The sequence below is a fragment of the Phalacrocorax carbo genome, chromosome 8 (assembly GCF_963921805.1).
Source record: "Phalacrocorax carbo chromosome 8, bPhaCar2.1, whole genome shotgun sequence".
NCBI classification, from domain to species: Eukaryota; Metazoa; Chordata; class Aves; order Suliformes; family Phalacrocoracidae; genus Phalacrocorax; species Phalacrocorax carbo.
Window position 1 is genome coordinate 24,077,892 of NC_087520.1, and position 17,282 is coordinate 24,095,173.

General features: G+C 42.6%; 1 protein-coding gene across 10 annotated transcripts in view; it reads right to left on the reverse strand.

Moving 5' to 3' along the window:
* Positions 1–1,116: 1,116 nt before the first annotated feature.
* CNOT1 (CCR4-NOT transcription complex subunit 1) overlaps positions 1,117–17,282 on the reverse strand; it is a 68,208-nt gene continuing 52,042 nt past the window's right edge. For 4 of the 10 annotated variants that reach the window (XM_064459203.1, XM_064459200.1, XM_064459202.1 and 1 more), the window contains exons 32-49: positions 16,238–16,378; positions 16,033–16,137; positions 15,344–15,463; positions 14,612–14,806; positions 12,221–12,363; positions 11,603–11,711; positions 11,344–11,513; positions 10,010–10,262; positions 8,038–8,286; positions 7,292–7,455; positions 6,897–7,014; positions 6,339–6,440; positions 5,903–6,076; positions 4,394–4,543; positions 3,096–3,276; positions 2,566–2,698; positions 2,328–2,462; positions 1,117–2,185 (exon numbers count right to left, since the gene is read on the reverse strand). In XM_064459203.1, coding sequence (XP_064315273.1) covers positions 2,107–2,185; positions 2,328–2,462; positions 2,566–2,698; positions 3,096–3,276; positions 4,394–4,543; positions 5,903–6,076; positions 6,339–6,440; positions 6,897–7,014; positions 7,292–7,455; positions 8,038–8,286; positions 10,010–10,262; positions 11,344–11,513; positions 11,603–11,711; positions 12,221–12,363; positions 14,612–14,806; positions 15,344–15,463; positions 16,033–16,137; positions 16,238–16,378 — 2,721 coding nt within the window. In that variant the 3' untranslated portion in view covers positions 1,117–2,106. The remainder of the gene's footprint in view (positions 2,186–2,327; positions 2,463–2,565; positions 2,699–3,095; positions 3,277–4,393; positions 4,544–5,902; positions 6,077–6,338; positions 6,441–6,896; positions 7,015–7,291; positions 7,456–8,037; positions 8,287–10,009; positions 10,263–11,343; positions 11,514–11,602; positions 11,712–12,220; positions 12,364–14,611; positions 14,807–15,343; positions 15,464–16,032; positions 16,138–16,237; positions 16,379–17,282) is intronic. The other 6 variants (XM_064459206.1, XM_064459207.1, XM_064459205.1 and 3 more) reach the window with 3 other exon arrangements.

Below are 17,282 nucleotides of genomic sequence, written 5' to 3' on the forward strand. Positions count from 1 at the left end.
GTCTGTCCACCTTCCACCCCTCTTTACACCAGCCTAACAGTTCTTGAAGCTTAAAGGGAGCCAGCCATGTACAGCAGCATTAGTACAGAACCAGAGAGACCTTTGAGCTTTGAGTCATTAGGACAAGTCAATAAGCTCTGCATATGGTTTGCTAGAATTAACTGGCAGGAAAAAATCCGTGGCATCTGACTAGATAAAAACTGGTTGCTGGTAATTCTCTATATCCTAACCCAACACAGGAGGAAGAATAAACTGGAGTTGCAACACCAGAACCAGAAAAAAAACCAAACAACTTCAAAAGGCTTAATTTCAGCACAACTGCTGAGCTGCCAAACAAATGCCAGGGAATTGTAGGATCCGGCAAGAAACTACTCGTTTACACACAGGCAACTGAAAAAACACTGCCAAGAAACAGGTCAGAGATAAAGAATTCCCCTTGAGCTGCAGGCCACTGGCACAGTTGGCTCAGTGGGCCCCTGGATCTGGTGTTTAGTCTGTGCAGCAAAAGCACAGCCAGTACACAATCCCTTAAACCTGAGCAGGAAATCCTGACCTCTCCACCCCATACAACTGCAGTCAACTAGCTTTAACAAATAGTAATGTTATCTAAAAAAGAAAGCAGTGAAGCTCTATTTCCTAGTATCTGCCAGGTTGCAAGGCACAGGCTAAAGGAGTTTGCAGCACTAGCAACACTGAAGCCACCTACCCTTATTACAGCTAACTAGCAACCTTGCACAGATCCTTGCTGAAAGCAATTATCCTAGCAGGGCACAAGTCATGAGAAATGCAGCTGGTCTGCTGCCTGTGCTCTGTACCCCTCCACTACAAGCAGTCTCCTTTTCAGCACAACTTTGCCATGGACAAATTCTGCTCCTGAACTCGGAACTAAGATCCTCCTGCCTCCAAGAACTGTGTCCTCTCCTTTTGTGCTTCAAGGCAAGGCCCATAACAATTCTCCCCTCTGACCTCAAGCTAGAAAACAAGCTCAGTTGCTCTCAATAGGCAGTGGCCAAAACACACTGGAAAACGGCAGGTTTTGGATGTGTGGAACAGACTTGGAAATATCAACTAGCCAGGTAGGATGGAACTACAGAGAATAAGCACAGTGGCACGTGCTGCATGTCATGACTTTAATGTATAACTACAGTATGCATACATACAAGAAGTGGGAGAACTAAAGCCCATGAACTAGAAAGGCTACAAAATACAACACGTGGACCAATACTTTACAAAACATTCAAAATCCTTACAAAATGGGCTGTATTGGTCCTTTGGGTTTTTTGTTTTGTGGTTTTTTTTTAATTATTTTTTTCCCTTTTTTTTTTTTTTTTTACAAACTTATACTGTATGGTCACAGGATGGGAGGTGGGAAAAATTTACAAGTGTCAAAAAAAAAAAAAGCTTTAGGCCTGGTCTCTGGTTTCTTTACTAAAAACAGCTGACCCTCTCCCAAAGGGCCTGAGGTGTGTCTTCTCCAACAGAAAGGAGGCATTCTCTGACTGCCACTCCACTTGCTGTGTGTCAGCATTTGATGAGGGTGGGGGGGAAGCAACACCGAACCTAAACCCCTCCCCTCACCCCTCCCATACTCCATAATATTCCCAATATTCCAAACACATCCACCTTTTTTTTTTTTGTAAAACAACTTAGTGATTTCAAGGTCCCCCATCTGCATAAAGAAAAAAATAAGTTACATAATATTATAACTGGCTTCTCAATATTCTTTGGGAGTCTGGGAATGTCAGGACAAGGAGGTCTGCCCCAGACAAGTGCTTGGCATCAGCAGCTGCCCCTTTATTACAAGCTGGACAGGCACCAATTACCCACCTGCCTTTTACACAACTTGCACAAACCCAAAAGTCCAGACAAACATTTGTTCCTTGTATTTACAAAGTGATATTCACATCAACTTCAGGATTTTGGCCAAAAGTCAAAAATTTGTTTCAAACTTTGGAACGTGTCCACATAGACTTTCACCCAGGGTCCATCCATTGCATCTACCCGATCACAGGGTCTGGAAGGTCAGGAGGAGCCTTACAGAGTCTTCTGTCAGTCGATGGGATGGGCACCTCCAGGCTGGCATGCTTAAAACAAGATGCAGTTCATCTAACTGGCACCAGTCCCTTCCATGACTTGCTGGGCCTGCTTCTGCCCCATGCAGCACTGTGCAACTGACTGGAACAACCTGAACACAGAAGCAATGCAGCGTTAGGTGCATTTAGGGCAGCAAATGGTGCTTCTGCTACGAAGTGCCAAAACTCAAGGTACATCTCAGCCCCTGCTTCAGAGGCATTGTTTTAGTGATTTTATGGGTAAGTTACACTCACTTCTCAATTTCTGGAGCGCAGTGAACAAACTCATGGTTCCAGAACTTAAACGCTGGATTTTTTATCAGCTCAATGAAAGTAATAAGGAGACCCCAGGGGTGAGGCCTATTTACAATCAGTCGTTCCAAGAGAACCCTGAAATCCAAAAGTGAAAACAGTTAGAGCTCAAAGATCCAAAATATGCAGGGAGGGAAAGCAAAAAGCTGAATGCAGGCAAGTTAAATGCCTTCCCTCTCACCTAGTGATCTGCTCCTGGATAGCCTCAGTGTTGGCCTCTGCAAACAGGTACAGCATGGTGCAACTGAAGTAGTGTGTGTGACTGTTGGGATATCGCAGCTGATTGGCAATTGCGTTCAAGAAAAGGTAACGGCCTGCAGAAGGGGAACAGTGAGTACACATGGTCTTCCTTGCACACACACAAAAAGAAATAAAGCAGCAACTAGTATTGCTTACAGTGAAGGTTTGTAAGCCTGCCTTATGAAAGTACAAGAAACAAAAACAACTGAAGATATGAAAAAGCTTATCAACCCAAGCTGATGGGACAGTAAGAATTCAATTCCTCTTCTTTGAACTTACTTCTCATTCCCTTGAATACCTTGAACGTTTGCTTTTAATACTGCTCCTGTATTCAGAGTTTAGTATCTAATGTAGCATTACTTACTGTGAAGTCACCAGCAGCTACATGAAATAATCTTCTGTATTTCTCATAGCCCAATGAATCTACTGTTAAATTTGACATCACATGAACTAGAAGTGTTTCCAGCTCACCTTCAGTGTCCAGGTCTACTGCCAGATTCTGGAAGATGTCCATGTGAGCCGAGTGGGTAATAGTGCTCATAGAGGGTGTGCTGCCTTTGTTGTGAATGTGCGCAATAGCTTGAGTACCTACGTAGAGCACCAGTGCATTAATCAGCTGGATGTTGTAGCGGTTGCCAGGTTCATTTGATACCTAATAGCAAAGATATGAAAACCATTAACATCCTATGTTCCTTCAGCGATCTAAGGTACAGCATGTACAACAACAGCATCCAAGTACTTTCTTGATTATACAGATGACAGCATAGACATCCACAAATTCAATGTAGCATTTACCTTTTCGTAATATAGCAGTTTTTAATATATATATATATATGTATACACACACATATATACACACACACAAGTGCATCAAAATGTTGACAGATCCAACAGACAATATTTGTACTCCCTACTTAAAAAAAAATCAGGTGAAGGCAACCTGCATTCACAGCAGTGCCAGAGGCTGGCTGAAATGCACACCACCTGCATGAATGCTTCAGCCTGAGCAATTTTCCGAGAAAGTCCAACTTCAGTCCTGTTGCAAGCCAAATCATGTGATGTGTTAATGCATGCAGTTGCCTAAGAACACTGAACTAGGCTCTAGCTAATTTCCCTTCCCCCCCCTCCCCCCCCCCCGCCCCCAGCATTAGCATGCAGATCCATAGATTTCAATAACTAGCAACAATGAATCCATTTGGAGTGAAAATTTAATCAGACTCTAAAAAACCACAATCAAGTTCAATAAAATCTGTTGAATCTCAGACAATGCCTGGATAAACAATGCTGGAGTCATGTGATGGAAGCCACAAGACTCCATCGCAGACAAAAGCAAGCTTGATGAACTCAGCTCTGACTACATTACTCACTAAAGATCTGTGAGGTTGTGCACAAGAGACATGCAAGGAGAAGAGTCAAAGTTTTAGAAAACCTTACATTTTCACTTACATGAGCATTTGGCAGCTCATGCAGACAAACCCAACTGCTTTTAAATTAGATCATTTTAGGGTTGAGGGTTGTTAAAAGTCAGTGTTCCTCCTTCCTTGAATTCCACCTGGCTAAAACTACTTAACACAGACACAAACATTCTGCTAGAGAGTGGCAGAGGAAACATTCAAGGAAGTGTGCATTTTCAGGGGCTTTTCTACTGCCTGAAATACATGCTTGCTGCACACCAACAAAATTCCTGCCAGAAAGGAGGGTGACTCAGCCAACAAGATCAATTGTCCCACACTATTTAAATTCAGCATCCTCAGAAACCAGCCACTCACTTGTAGGTTGCTGCGCAAGTCAGACAAAAACGTGACCGGAGAACGGGTTTTGAGATAGGAATCCAAGTCTTTCTTGAACTGAGGTGGCATCACTCCAGTGAAATTTGTGAGTATTCGTGGGGCAATATTAATCTCACTTAACATGTCCACCTGTTGAGAGAAATTCCAGTCAATCTCTAAAGCAAACTGCAAAAGCAGATCTGTAAGTGACACTACATCAACTACTGCTGTTGATTGCTTTTTCCTACCAGCAATGAAAAGGAAACACTAGGCTTCTGCAGATTTCAGAAGAAACTTTGTCTCTAATGTGCAAACTTAACTCTCAAAGAATTGAGAGTAGAGGATAAAAGAACTCAAGGGTGAAGGCTGTAGGGGTATTCAGTCACTACCTTTGAAGTCTCCCTATCTACACTGAAGAGTTTGGTAGCTTAAATAAGTACAAACATCTACATAAGACAAGAACAGTCATCTTCAATCTCAGGAAGTGCTAACTGAAAGAGTGTCACAGCTTCACTCCCACCATCCTGCGTAGATTAGGCAAGAAAGAATAATGGGACAATGCTTTAGAAGTGTGAGAAGCTTTGCTCCTAATTGTTCCACAATAAGACGACTGGCACATGCCCAAAAACTTAATTAGGTAACATTAACACTTCCCAAAGTCAATCCCCATTACACAAAAGGCTTGCTTCAGAATGGTGGTTTATCTCATTATTTTCAAGATAAGATGGTGTCCATCTTTCTCACCAAAAAGTGTTTACAAATACACAGTGCTCAGACACTAGTTCTTCAGCAATTAGTTAACTGAACTCCAGTCCCCACGCATCCTGCAGAGTGCAAACTAGATCATCCAGCATGAGCTGCATGAAACCGAGACAAGAACTGTTAGTCGAACTTTCAAACAGGTTTGCTTTAGGAAAGCCATGAAGTCTGCATAAGTAGTCTGGTTTTTAGTGACAAATGAGACAGTAAAGTGACAAAGATGCCCTTGCCCCAACACCATGTGCCAGTCAGATCTAGAAATGCCACCAAGGCAGTTTCCCTTTGGAAGCATAAAAGCCCTCTGGCTTTCCATGCAAAAGCTAGGTTCTTGATGCAGTTCTCATGTAACACAAGTCTCAACAACTTGTCCTTTCAGGTTTAACCTGCACAGACTTTGCAAGCAAGCTAAGTACCTACGGATGCCAATGAAGCCACCCAGACCAGAGTCAAGCGTAATTTCCAGTTGCAAATTTCATACAGGACAAGGATTGCATCCCACTCTGTACGGAAGCTGTCAAACATTGAGCGTTACATACATAACTGAAACCTATATACTTTAAGTAAAAAAAAGCTGGTCTGCCAGCTATGTCACTTAAGTTTCAAAGTACCTGTTAACTTCTGAATGGTTGTGTAAATTTAAGTATCTGTTAAATTGTTCCCAAAATTTCACAGCCTCCACCAAAAAAAAGGATAAAGAATATTTGGAGTATAGAAGCTTCCCATTATCAATCTCACGAAAGTAAGTCCTACCTTTAAATTGGGGGTGAAAGGGTCTGGAAGCCTCATGTTCCGTGGGAAGGCACTCAGGATCAGATTCCTTAGCTGAATACAGTTAGGTGGGATCACATCACAGAACCCGTAGTGGTAGTCACAAAGAAATTCTGGGAAATCATGCAACAAGACCAGCAACACTCGCAGAGTGCCCTGTGAAATTAAATATATTAAGAGGTGTGTAACTGTTGAAACTGCCCAAGAGCTTGCAGAGCCATCCTTCTATGCCATGTGGTTATCATCAACAGGAAGGAATTCATCTGGGAAGGAAGCCTGCTTCTGTCCCACACCAGATTTGCATTTAACTCCAAGAAATAAATTATAAAACAACAGTACTATTTTGCCACCAGAATACCTCTAGTTGCACACAACTTTGGTTGGAAGTAGCATCTATAAGCTGATTTTTTTTTTTTACCTTGTAAAGAATTTGCATAGGTTTGGTGAGTTCCACGTTTCTAAGGAAAGGAGCCAAGTACTTGAAAAGATCAATCAGTAATTGGGCATACATAGGCCAACCCTGTCAAGAAAAAAGAGGCAGGTGGAAAATGTGCAATGAAGAGTAGTTATCTTAAGTTCAAAACTAAAATTAGATTGGTCTTCATATAAACCTGGATCAAAGTTACATCTTACTCTAGCAGTGAGCATAGCACAGCTCATTTCAAGGGCTTCAGCTGCACGTCATGCACTATGGGTGTCTCCAGAACACACAACATGCCATACTGAATTGACAGTATTCGGTCTAGACTACAGCTCTTCCAAATTTTGACAAAGGCATGTTTATTAAATTCAATTCACCCCTATATTCCATAGTTTATTGACACAAAGACTCTCCTTCATGCTGTTACGAATATGGAAGACAACAACAACAGAACAGCCATGCTACTAATGCACTTTGAGAGGTGTGAAACCGCACCACACCAGATAAGCATTCGTGTCAGTTTTTTAATTCAGAAGAGATAAACTGCAGCCACACCTTCTGCTGTGGTGTATGTGCCAGCATTCTTGCAATAAATATCCGATGGGAGATCAGTTCCAGCCAGGCATAAACAAAACCTGGAGCTTTTGTAGGCCTCAGGATGTGAAATGTGTTACTGAAAGGAAAGTTAGAGCAGGTCAGAAGTGCACAGTAATAAGACTGCTTTTCAAAACATTGAGGGAAAACATACACAGCCCTAAAAGCAAGGCATTTTAGCATCCTGGGTTTTACCAGTCATCTTCCTTAAAACAAGGAAGTGGACAGTCTACAAGAGAACCAGTTGTTCCAAATGTCATTAATGTACCACAAAGGAACAGCCAGATGGTCTTTAGATGAAAAATTTTGATCCTACTAAGAAAGCGTGAGCACTATGGCCAGTCTCAAATACATACCAGAAAGCTGTGAGCGTCTGAAAGTTGATGGTCTCCAGCACATGCTCAGGAGCATTTAATTCCAAGAGCAACATGATGAAAATGCGATGGTAAGGAAGTTGCTGAAACTCACTCTGCCGAACATCATGGTCTTGCAGAAGGACTCCCACCACAATACCAAGGACCTAAAGAGGTCAAGAGGTTTCAGTGGTGACAGCACGAATTATTTTGCAAGTCAGCCTATAGATAGTACTTCAACCATCATATTGGAAGCATTATGGAAATTAATATTATATTCTGCATCAGCAACTCCCAACCACTACACTTTGCTCTCCCTGTCCCGTGGGTCACAGTCACAATGACCAACTGGGCAGCATTGGAAGGTCTTAACTACCTAAGACCATCTAGCCATAAACCAAGTAGGGTAAGAGTGTAGACAAGGCCTTCACCAAAATCAAGGCAGACACCCAAGAATCACCAGCCTTAAACCACACTTTGTAATGCTGCACAACAACAGAAGTTGACTTTTTCATTTCAAGGCACAAAGGTGAGTTTCAGGTTTGTTTGATATGGAATCTTTGTGAGCAAGAAAGCCGCTTGGCATCCTGATGCTCCACTCAACAGTTTATCATTTTGGTGATCAACCATTAAAGGCCTCACCTGATATTTCAGCAGTAACCTGCATTAAGGCCTACGTTTCACATTTATCAGCAAAGGTACACTCAGTTATGCACTTTAAATGCATGAGCACAAAAAGGGTTCCCAACCTTATTCAGGAGGTTGATCTTTGTAACTGTGTTGGTTGCCTCCCCAGAGTGCTTCACTAGCAGTGCAATAAGTCGCACAAAGGCATCCAGATTGTGGTAGCACTTGGCTCGAATCATAGTGGGGTTGGCAGCAGGATTATGCTGCTGCTCAGCCTGAGCACGATAGCTGATTTCAACACACATTTCGGTGCAAAGACGGAAAAAGCGGGTGATCAGGTCATCTGTTTTCAGAATTCCTTGCTGGTGCATCTATCCAGGAAAGGAAAAAGCCTCAGGACCATAACCACAGAAAGTTCATTTTACAACTTATTTCAAACAACACACACTTTACAAAGCACCCACCTCGCTTGGCACAATTAATTTTTACCACACTCTGAAGAGAGATGTATTGCAAGCTATCTCTGCTACTTTTCCCCCAAGATTAATATTTGCAAGACAACCTGAGGGTGGAAACACAATTCTAGCAAAGGAATTTACTAGCAAATAGAGTCTTTTTGATCCCAATTCTTTTCAACCATCAGCATAACTGAGGAGCCTGTTTCAGTATCAGTTCTGCCACCAGCACTCAACCTCACATGAAGGACAGCAAGAGGTGGCAGCAGCTTAGTCTGTCAGCCCTTTAGAAGCCCACACAGGGCGTACAATCTCTGGGAAGAGCTGCTAGCTCAGGAACCACCAGTACTTTGCGGCAACATTCTGCAGAAGTAAACTGCATTTGGAGAGTGAATTTTCCTTACAGGAATGTTACATGCAGAGGAAGACTGGGTGGGCTTTTTTGTTTCTTTTGCTTTGGGGAGTTGTTTTTAATAACATACATACAGGAAACCTCTGGATTTTGAATATTGCATCTCACTTCTGAACTCCTACTGCACAGACATGAAGCTACATAATATAATACATAATGTAGTACATAATACGTAATTATTAACTCTTGGTGAACTTCTAGCATTTCTGGAGAAACTTTTTTTTTTAAGAAATCAATCTATCTGCCTTCAAAGTTCTATGCTCCTTGTCCTGAAGACTAGTGGAAAGGAAGCAACACTATTTAAGCAGCCAAAATGATGGTCATTTAAGTTCTGTAATGAAACCTTGTTTAATGCAAGTTAGTACAAAATACTCCTTTAAACCCCATAGCTAAGTCTGTAAGGAAAAAATATAAAAAAAGTGTGATAAAAGAGTGAAGCAAGACAAAAGTGCATTGAGTATTATGAGTATACTATACTGCAGTATATTTTATAACATACTTAAGATATAAAAGGGTGAGGTCACATTTAAAGAGAACACAATGCGAACAGACTAAGTCAGAGACTTCCTTTCAGATGCAGTCAAGGAGCTGCCAGGAAGGGTTTTAGTAAGGTGAGTGCAGATATATAGGGATTTTGTTACTACATATGTTGGGCTACTGAGGGCATCTCCCTTCTCAATTACACCTGGAAGGCAGATGTGTGCTGTTCATCACACCTGGTAAGGTGCCCTGGAGCAAAACGTTGGAGGCTGTTTAAATTTAGACACCACTTTAGCTAATGAAGTTTCAAGTTTTTCCTCACCCTAATGATTCCCATTAGAAAAACGATTCCCTTGTTCAACATGGTCTGAAACAATTCATCTGCACCTCTATCGATTTGCACTTTCCTTCTGTAGGCTGTCAGAGCTTTTACTGTTACCCACAAGGAGCAACAGTAGTCAAGCTTCATTATGCAGAGTGTGTCAGAACTATTCCCTACAGCCACCTCAGCTGCAGTTCTTTTCCCAAAACTCATGGTCTGAACTAACAGCTTGTCGCTACAGTATCTGAAGAACATGATTTGGTGAAGGGCAGGGGTTTCTACTGAACTTCACCACCAAAAACAAACAAAATTTTGATAGTTCACTGCCATACACCTGAAAGTTTCAAAAGGATGCCTATGTTACTGTTATAACACTGCTTTAAAATGGAGGGCATCACACCCTACTTATGTTGAATAAAAAGCACCTTTCTTTCCAAAAGTTCTACCTGTCCAACAAATGCAGAGAATGCTTTGGTACTGTCACGGCCCGCTGCAGCTGAATGGTAGAGGTTCACCCACTCCCTCAGCAGGTATTCTGCCTTCTCCCTCAGACCTGGCGGATCATCATACTCAGAGGCTTGGGAAATTCCTGAATGCATCATGAAATTGGGACCTCCATGAGCACGGTCAATCATTGCTTCATAGTTTGATCGGACCACTTCCATCAGCTGAGGTAATCTAATGCAACAGAGCAGAGCAAGAGCTGGGTTAGAATTTCTCCTCCCCCAGAAGGTACTGGAAGCTCAGTCAAGTATATTTGAAAGAAAGCAAATTATTTCTTGTACTAGATCTTCCTATATTCCAGCCCTCACTGGAATAGCAGAAATAAGTCATGAAAGCAGATAGATTTATGATGAAAGAAGGAACACTGGAGTCATAAAAGCTTTGAAGTTCCACTCCAATTCATACAGCAGTGTGTTGGAACACAGCCCCACAAGTATGAGAAACAGCTTCACTTTTGCAGACTTCGGAAGCCCTAAAATGCTCCGAGATACCAAGATACCAGCGATAAACAGCCTGACTGAGGCACTAAATTTGGCTGCAGTGAAAGTCATACAATGAAGACAGTCTACCCAAACCAACTGCAGACAAAAGGACCTTTGCTTTGGGACCTCCCACTAGCAGCTGTGTTGGTAGTGGCAGCCACTGCCACCACCACCAGCCACCTGCTGGTTGTTCTCACAGGAAACTGGAGCTCTCCAAGCTCCAATCCATGTCTCTGTCAACCTAGCAGCAATCGCTTCCAACTTAGTAACAGGAGGCCTGCAAGTACCACAGGTATTTCCAGATGCTGTGGCAACATTTGCTCCCAATTATCTGCTGGTGGATGATTGCTTTGTAGACTCTAAACAAAATTGTCTAAAGAAACAAAGGACTGTCTAGTCTGATGAATTGCTTGTGATTAAAAAAATTAACATATTGACACCTAGATATTTAAGACAAACTAGTAAGAATATTGCCTAAATTTGAGATAAAGCATGAATTCAAGCAGGTTTCTCACAGTACCATGGTATTCTGGAGCACAGCACATAGAAAGATTTTCCAGCTCAACCATTCCAGTTTAACATGATGATGATGCTGCCTCTATTTCAACATAAAATCAGCACAATTACATTAGAGTGACAGTTTAAACTAATATACAACTGCAGCCCTAGAGAAAGTTTAAAGCCATATGATTGAATGATACGAGACACTGCCTATGTGAATTCCAAATCATAAATGAGCAAGAGAGACATATTGCACAGTATTTCAATCTCACCCTTCTGGGGCGTTTCCTCTGGAATGAGCATTGATCCTCATGAGTGTCTCAATTGTGTGAAACAGATCTGCCTCTGTTACGTGGGCAACGCTTCTCTCATCCACCAACAGGATCTTTACCAGCTGCATAGCAAATGCTACAGCCATGTAGTTCAAGCCATTCTCCATTGACTATCAACATGAAAAAGGCAATTAAAGTTCAACCACAAATCTTATAGTAGACTGACCATAACTCTTCTCCAAGAACAGGTTCCCTTTACCTGAGCCAAGTGAAGGTCATACTGCTGCATGTTAACAAGGTGATTGCGGATTAGCAGCTCCACAGCTTCAACATTGTACTTGTACTCATCTCTGCATTCAATCAAGCACCTGAAGAATTGAACTTCTTTCAAAAATTGTACTTCAACAACAAGCCTCTTCAAGAGCATTCTCTAAGGTAATGTTTGAGTTCAGAACAGTCATCAGCCTCAAGCATTTGCTGCCCAGCACAACTAGTCACAACAGCCCTTCAAGAGCTTCAGTTTATTCAGCATAAGGCGGCTCTCTTCTGAGAGCAAAATGGCACATCTGCCTAGCTGAAGCTCTAGTGCTTCTGCTGCAGGCTTATTTGACAGTGTGACAACAGAGACATTCTCTATAAAATGGGGGACCCCCCCAGCACCCCTAATACTTAATTCCATTAAAGATTGCTGTCATGTTCTAGGATGAACCAGCATTATGAGAACATCTAGTTACTTTTCACCAAAAAAGCTGGTTATTTTTTGTCTGTCCCAGTTGCAGCAATGCAAAATATTAACAGGCAAGCGATTCTGAATAACACAGTAACTCTGAAAAGATGAGGAAATCTACATCAGTGTTCCTGTTGTCTCATAACTGACCTAGTAATTTGTTTATTACACCATGGAGATCCATATGCACGGCCATCCTGCAAAGCCTTCAGCACAAGCAGATGACACTCACGGTAGCGAAGCAGGAGGTCAGCATCTGCCCCACTGGTGGCATCCAGTAAGCCCTCTACAGCCTAGAATAGATGCAACCTGTTAGCAGAGGAAAACACAAGTCCTCTTCCAAATCTTCGGCAAATTACATTAGCAAGAGTTATCACCAGAAGACTTGACAGACATGCAAAAACCAATTTAGTCATTGTGCTGACCCCTTTATAAGATTATGTGAGGTTTTACCTACTACTGTGGCATCTACATGTTCCCCGTACACAGCTGTCCTACAACAAACAAGCCTACAGTCTTCTCTCTATGCCCAAAGGCTTCACATATGCACCAAATAGTACGAAAGGCTGCACTGCATGTATAAAAAAGAGTGTGGCCGGCAGATCGAGAGAGGTTATCCTCCCCCTCCACTCTGCCCTAGTGAGGCCACATCTGGAGTGCTGCATCCTGTTCTGGGCTCCCCAGTTCAAGAAGGACAGGGAACTCCTTGAGCAAGTCCAGTGGAGAGCTACCAAGATGATCAGGGGACTGGAGCATCTCCCTTATGAGGAAAGGCTGAGAGACCTGGGTTTGTTCAGCCTGGAGAAGAGAAGACTGAGGGGGGATCTTATCAATGCTTATAAATATCTGAAGGGTGGGTGTCAAGAGGATGGGGCTGGACTCTCTTCAGTGGTGCCCAACGACAGCACTAGGGGCAATGGGCACAAGTGGGAATGCAGGAAGTTCCAACTAAACATGAGAAAAAACTTCTTTCCTGTGAGGGTGACAGAGCAGTGGAACAGGCTGCCCAGGGAGGCGGTGGAGTCTCCTTCCCTGGAAACATTTAAAACCCGCCTGGACACGGTCCTGTGCACCCTGCTCTGGGTGTGCCTGCTCAAGCAGGGGGGTTGGACAAGATGATCTCCAGAGGTCCCTTCCAACCCCTACCATTCGGTGATTAGTTTGTGCTGCAGCTTCTGTAAGTCAGTGACTCCTCACAAGCAATTCTGCACAAGGCTCATGAAAAACTACATGAGAAAAATTTACAGAACCTGCCAGAGGTCAGCTATTGGGTCCCTTAGACAAAGAGCTGCAGCACTCAGATGCATCTGTGCTAGTCTTTAGCAAATGGAAGAGGAATCTAACAGGGGCTGCACAATTTACCCAGTCAAGTCCTAGTCATAGGTATGAGCATTATTAGTCAAGAACAAAAAGTCTCCCTCCAGCTTCAGTTACTTTCGTTTTGCCACTGTTCTTGGATCCTCATGCAGACAGCTCAGTATTCTTCCACTATACTCAATGGGATTTTTCTCCACATCTGTCGCTATGCTCTGCATTACTACATAGGCAGTGATGCCAGCTCAGCTCACAGAGCTCACTACAATACTCCCCACCTGTTATAGTATACTGCTTCTGGCTGGGATGGAGTTCATTTTCTTCACAGCAGCCCATATGGTGCTGTGTTTTGGATTTGCGCTGGAACAGTGTTGATAACGCATCAGTGTTTTGCCAACTGCTGAACATCACTTGCACGGTATCAAGACTTTCTATTTCCTACTCTGCCTCCTCCACCAGCAAGTAGGCTAGGGATGGGAATGAGGTTGCGAAGCAACACAGCCTGGACAGCTGATACAAACTGAATAAAGTGATTCCACACCGTATTACACACGCTGAAGCCCTGCTTTCCAAGGAGTTGCTACACATCTGCCTGCTGATGGGAAGTAGTATTTGTTTTATTTTTTTTGCTTTGTTTGTGCACACAGCTTTTGCTTTCCCTACTAAACTGCCATAATCTCAATGAACAAGTCATTTTGCCTTCCCTCTATTTTCTCCCTATCCTGCAGGCAAGGGGAGCAAGCAGCTGGATGGATGCTTGGCTGTTGGCCAGGGTCAACACACCACACACACTCATTTACCAGTTACTGCAAAATACAACGCACAAGCGTGCAGCTATAAATCCAGTACTACCGTCAATACTATACACCTACACAGGCAGTTCAAATGTTGTCTTAGCCTCCAAATCATCCTGAAATCAAAGACTATTCTCAAGTGCAACAGCTCTCTTTCTGCCACATCTGAACAAAACTCCCGTAAGTCCCAGCATTCTGTACCTGCTTCTTCCCACAGCAGCGTGGTCACTGTGTGTACAATGCACCAAGTGAACACCATGGCCCTCTTCCAATTTTATTTACTGAATTTCCAAAGACAGCAGTTGCTCAGTATTGTTCAAGCAAGTTCCACAGGATGCATGCAGATACACAGCCATCAGCAAGACAATCCCCAAGCCAGATAAGTAATAAACTCTACATGAGTTATTACAGGAGAAGAGTTGTTAACACTCACCTTCTGCAATAGTCCAAGTGCAGCAATAGCATCACGTGAGTTACGAGCCACTACCACAGCCTCCAAGAGGCTGCGCAATGCTTGAGCTTGAGGATTCATGGCCAGGGTGTGTGGAATGGACTGCAGGTGCTGCTCCAGTTCTGTCATGCATTTGTCATAGATCTGTGCTACATCATCTGTAGCCCAAGCTTGCTGCTTAAGAGAAAGTGGGAGTGATTTTTCCCCCCCCCCCCCAAGAACTGTGTTTGCAAAACTGAAATACTGGTTGGCTTCTCTGCTTCAGAAATTTAGACTTCAACAGTATTGCAGTTACGCTGGCATTTGAAATAAATATGAGCATTTAGGCTGCAGAAATAACTAGCAACCAATTCTAGCAGTCCTTAAGACCAAGTATGAATACAAACACCTGCTCATTATCTCAAAAATCCACGCTTGCCATCCAAGACCTCTCCAAAAGTAACCCGAGATTTTAATGCTTCACTGCTACTAAAACTATATGTAGTAATCATAACTTGCAGCCCTTGTCCCAATTTGGGTTACAAACCCCTAAGAATGGATACAAGTTTTACGTTGCCATTAGTTTGACATTAAAACTAATGCATCTTTCAACCACTATTTCCAAGCAATACAAACGCCTGAATCTTACTAGTCTTCTAGGAAAGGACACAAGTTCTGCAACATTCACCAAAATGGCTATAGTATTCTCAGGGCTATTAATTCAGAAATCTTTACCTTCATAGGCTGAGCCAAGAATCCTGTTGGCTGAGTTAAGTCATTGGTAGGCAGGAAGCCAGGGACATTGCGTGCAAACTCTTCATAAACAGCCAGCTGTTTTGGGTCCACACCTCCAACCTTTGCAACGAAAAGAATGGGCATTAACCTTGTTGTTAAGCACTGCGGCAGTAAGAAATGAGGGCAGTTTGTGTAACAGGTAGCTGCTCAGCCACATTCTTAAACAGAGTGGCCTAGACATCAAGAAGTAGGATTCAGCTGCTCTGCACTGAGGTCCTATCTCTCCTGCCACACCACCTAACAGGAGGATTTTGCTCTACAGCTGCAACTCTCATTCCCAGAAACCAGAAGAACTGAATACTGGCTTCATGCACGTCTGATGCGTGAGAGAAATGCTCTGCGGACAGCACACATCCTTTAAGGGAAGAAAATATAAAGGAGACAAGACAACAAAGACGACTAATAACCTTTCAGTATAAAGAACAGCACAGAACAAGAGACAGGACTTTTAACATCTTCAAGAAACTAAGGAAAATTATATGAACACTCCTTTTGGAACAACATATCCATGTATTTCCATTACTAATGAAGCTAACATAAGGATGGCTCAGCTGAAGCTGTGCCATCCACTTTCATTATCAGAAGGGAAGAAGAGCAGCATCAGAACATTGCTCAGTTAATATCCTCACCTTTAACCTGATCTGTTCTGGCATCCGCTCAGCCTGGTAAGTTAATACAACAGGATCACAGTACCGACGACCCTCTTGTCTAGCATGTTTTCTGAGCTCAAATTCCTGGGGAAAAAAACCCAAACACCACACTGAATTTTAGACACTGAGTCTGGATGTATAAGAGCACACAATACTTTTAAAAAGACAGCAGCCCTATACTTACAGTTGCAAGCCTCTTGTCCATCTCAGGGCCTGCCTTTTCCACAGCTGTCTTCTGAATAAAGCAGCATGCTAGCTCACAGTTATCCTGTGCTAACTGGGCAGCTGCTTGCTCCATCATGTCCCTCTGTTGTGGGGAGGCTGCCTATTGAAAACCACAATAATCAGTGAAGGCTGTAAATTCTCCCTGTATATTACTAGCCTTAAAATCTGCACCACTGCCTATACAGAACACCAGCAGTAAAAAGGAATGCTCTTAGGAATGCACTCTCTTTGCACAGAATATACAATAATAAATTTAATTTTGCATAGCTTTGAATAAAACATGCAGGGAAGATGACAGCAAAGACTTTCAACAAGGAACAAAACAGCAGGAGGTTCTCTATCTTCTCCACCAAATTATCTCCAGGGCACAGAAATAAAGCCCTGCTTTAGACTGATGCATGTACAACAGATGCTAATGCAAGAAAAGCAAGCCTCACATCACAGCCTAAAAGTTTTTCCACTTCCTGGGTTGCAATCAGAAGATATAAAGGTGGTTCACTAAATGCAAAAGAGTAGTCCTAAGCCTTTTCTCATGGGTTCCCTTTTTGATACAGATTTTCTTCTTTCCTTCTAGGACTCTGCTTCAAGAGAACCCTGAACAGATGGACTTATTTTCCAGGGCGCAAAGCAGCATCACTCACTGAGAATGGAATACACATATAAATGCAGACAGCCCAATGTATTTGGATTTCCTTGTCCACTAAGATCTACCCTTATTTCATTAATTCCTTAAAACTACACAGCTTCTTTCAAACAAAAGAAATTCTTGCCTGTTAACCCACTTCGTACAATAAGCCAGATGTGATTTTTTTTTTCATTTCTTGTACAGCACTTTCTTCTGCAACACAATGTTTTGTATAATTATCTCTTAAGAAAACCTCCTTGATTACAACTGGTCCTGTATCAATTTCATACATTTTCAGGGATAAAAAAACTTGACATGTTGCTACGTTTTCATACTATTCACATTTTTACAAACGCCACAATACACTGAAGTCTTCCAC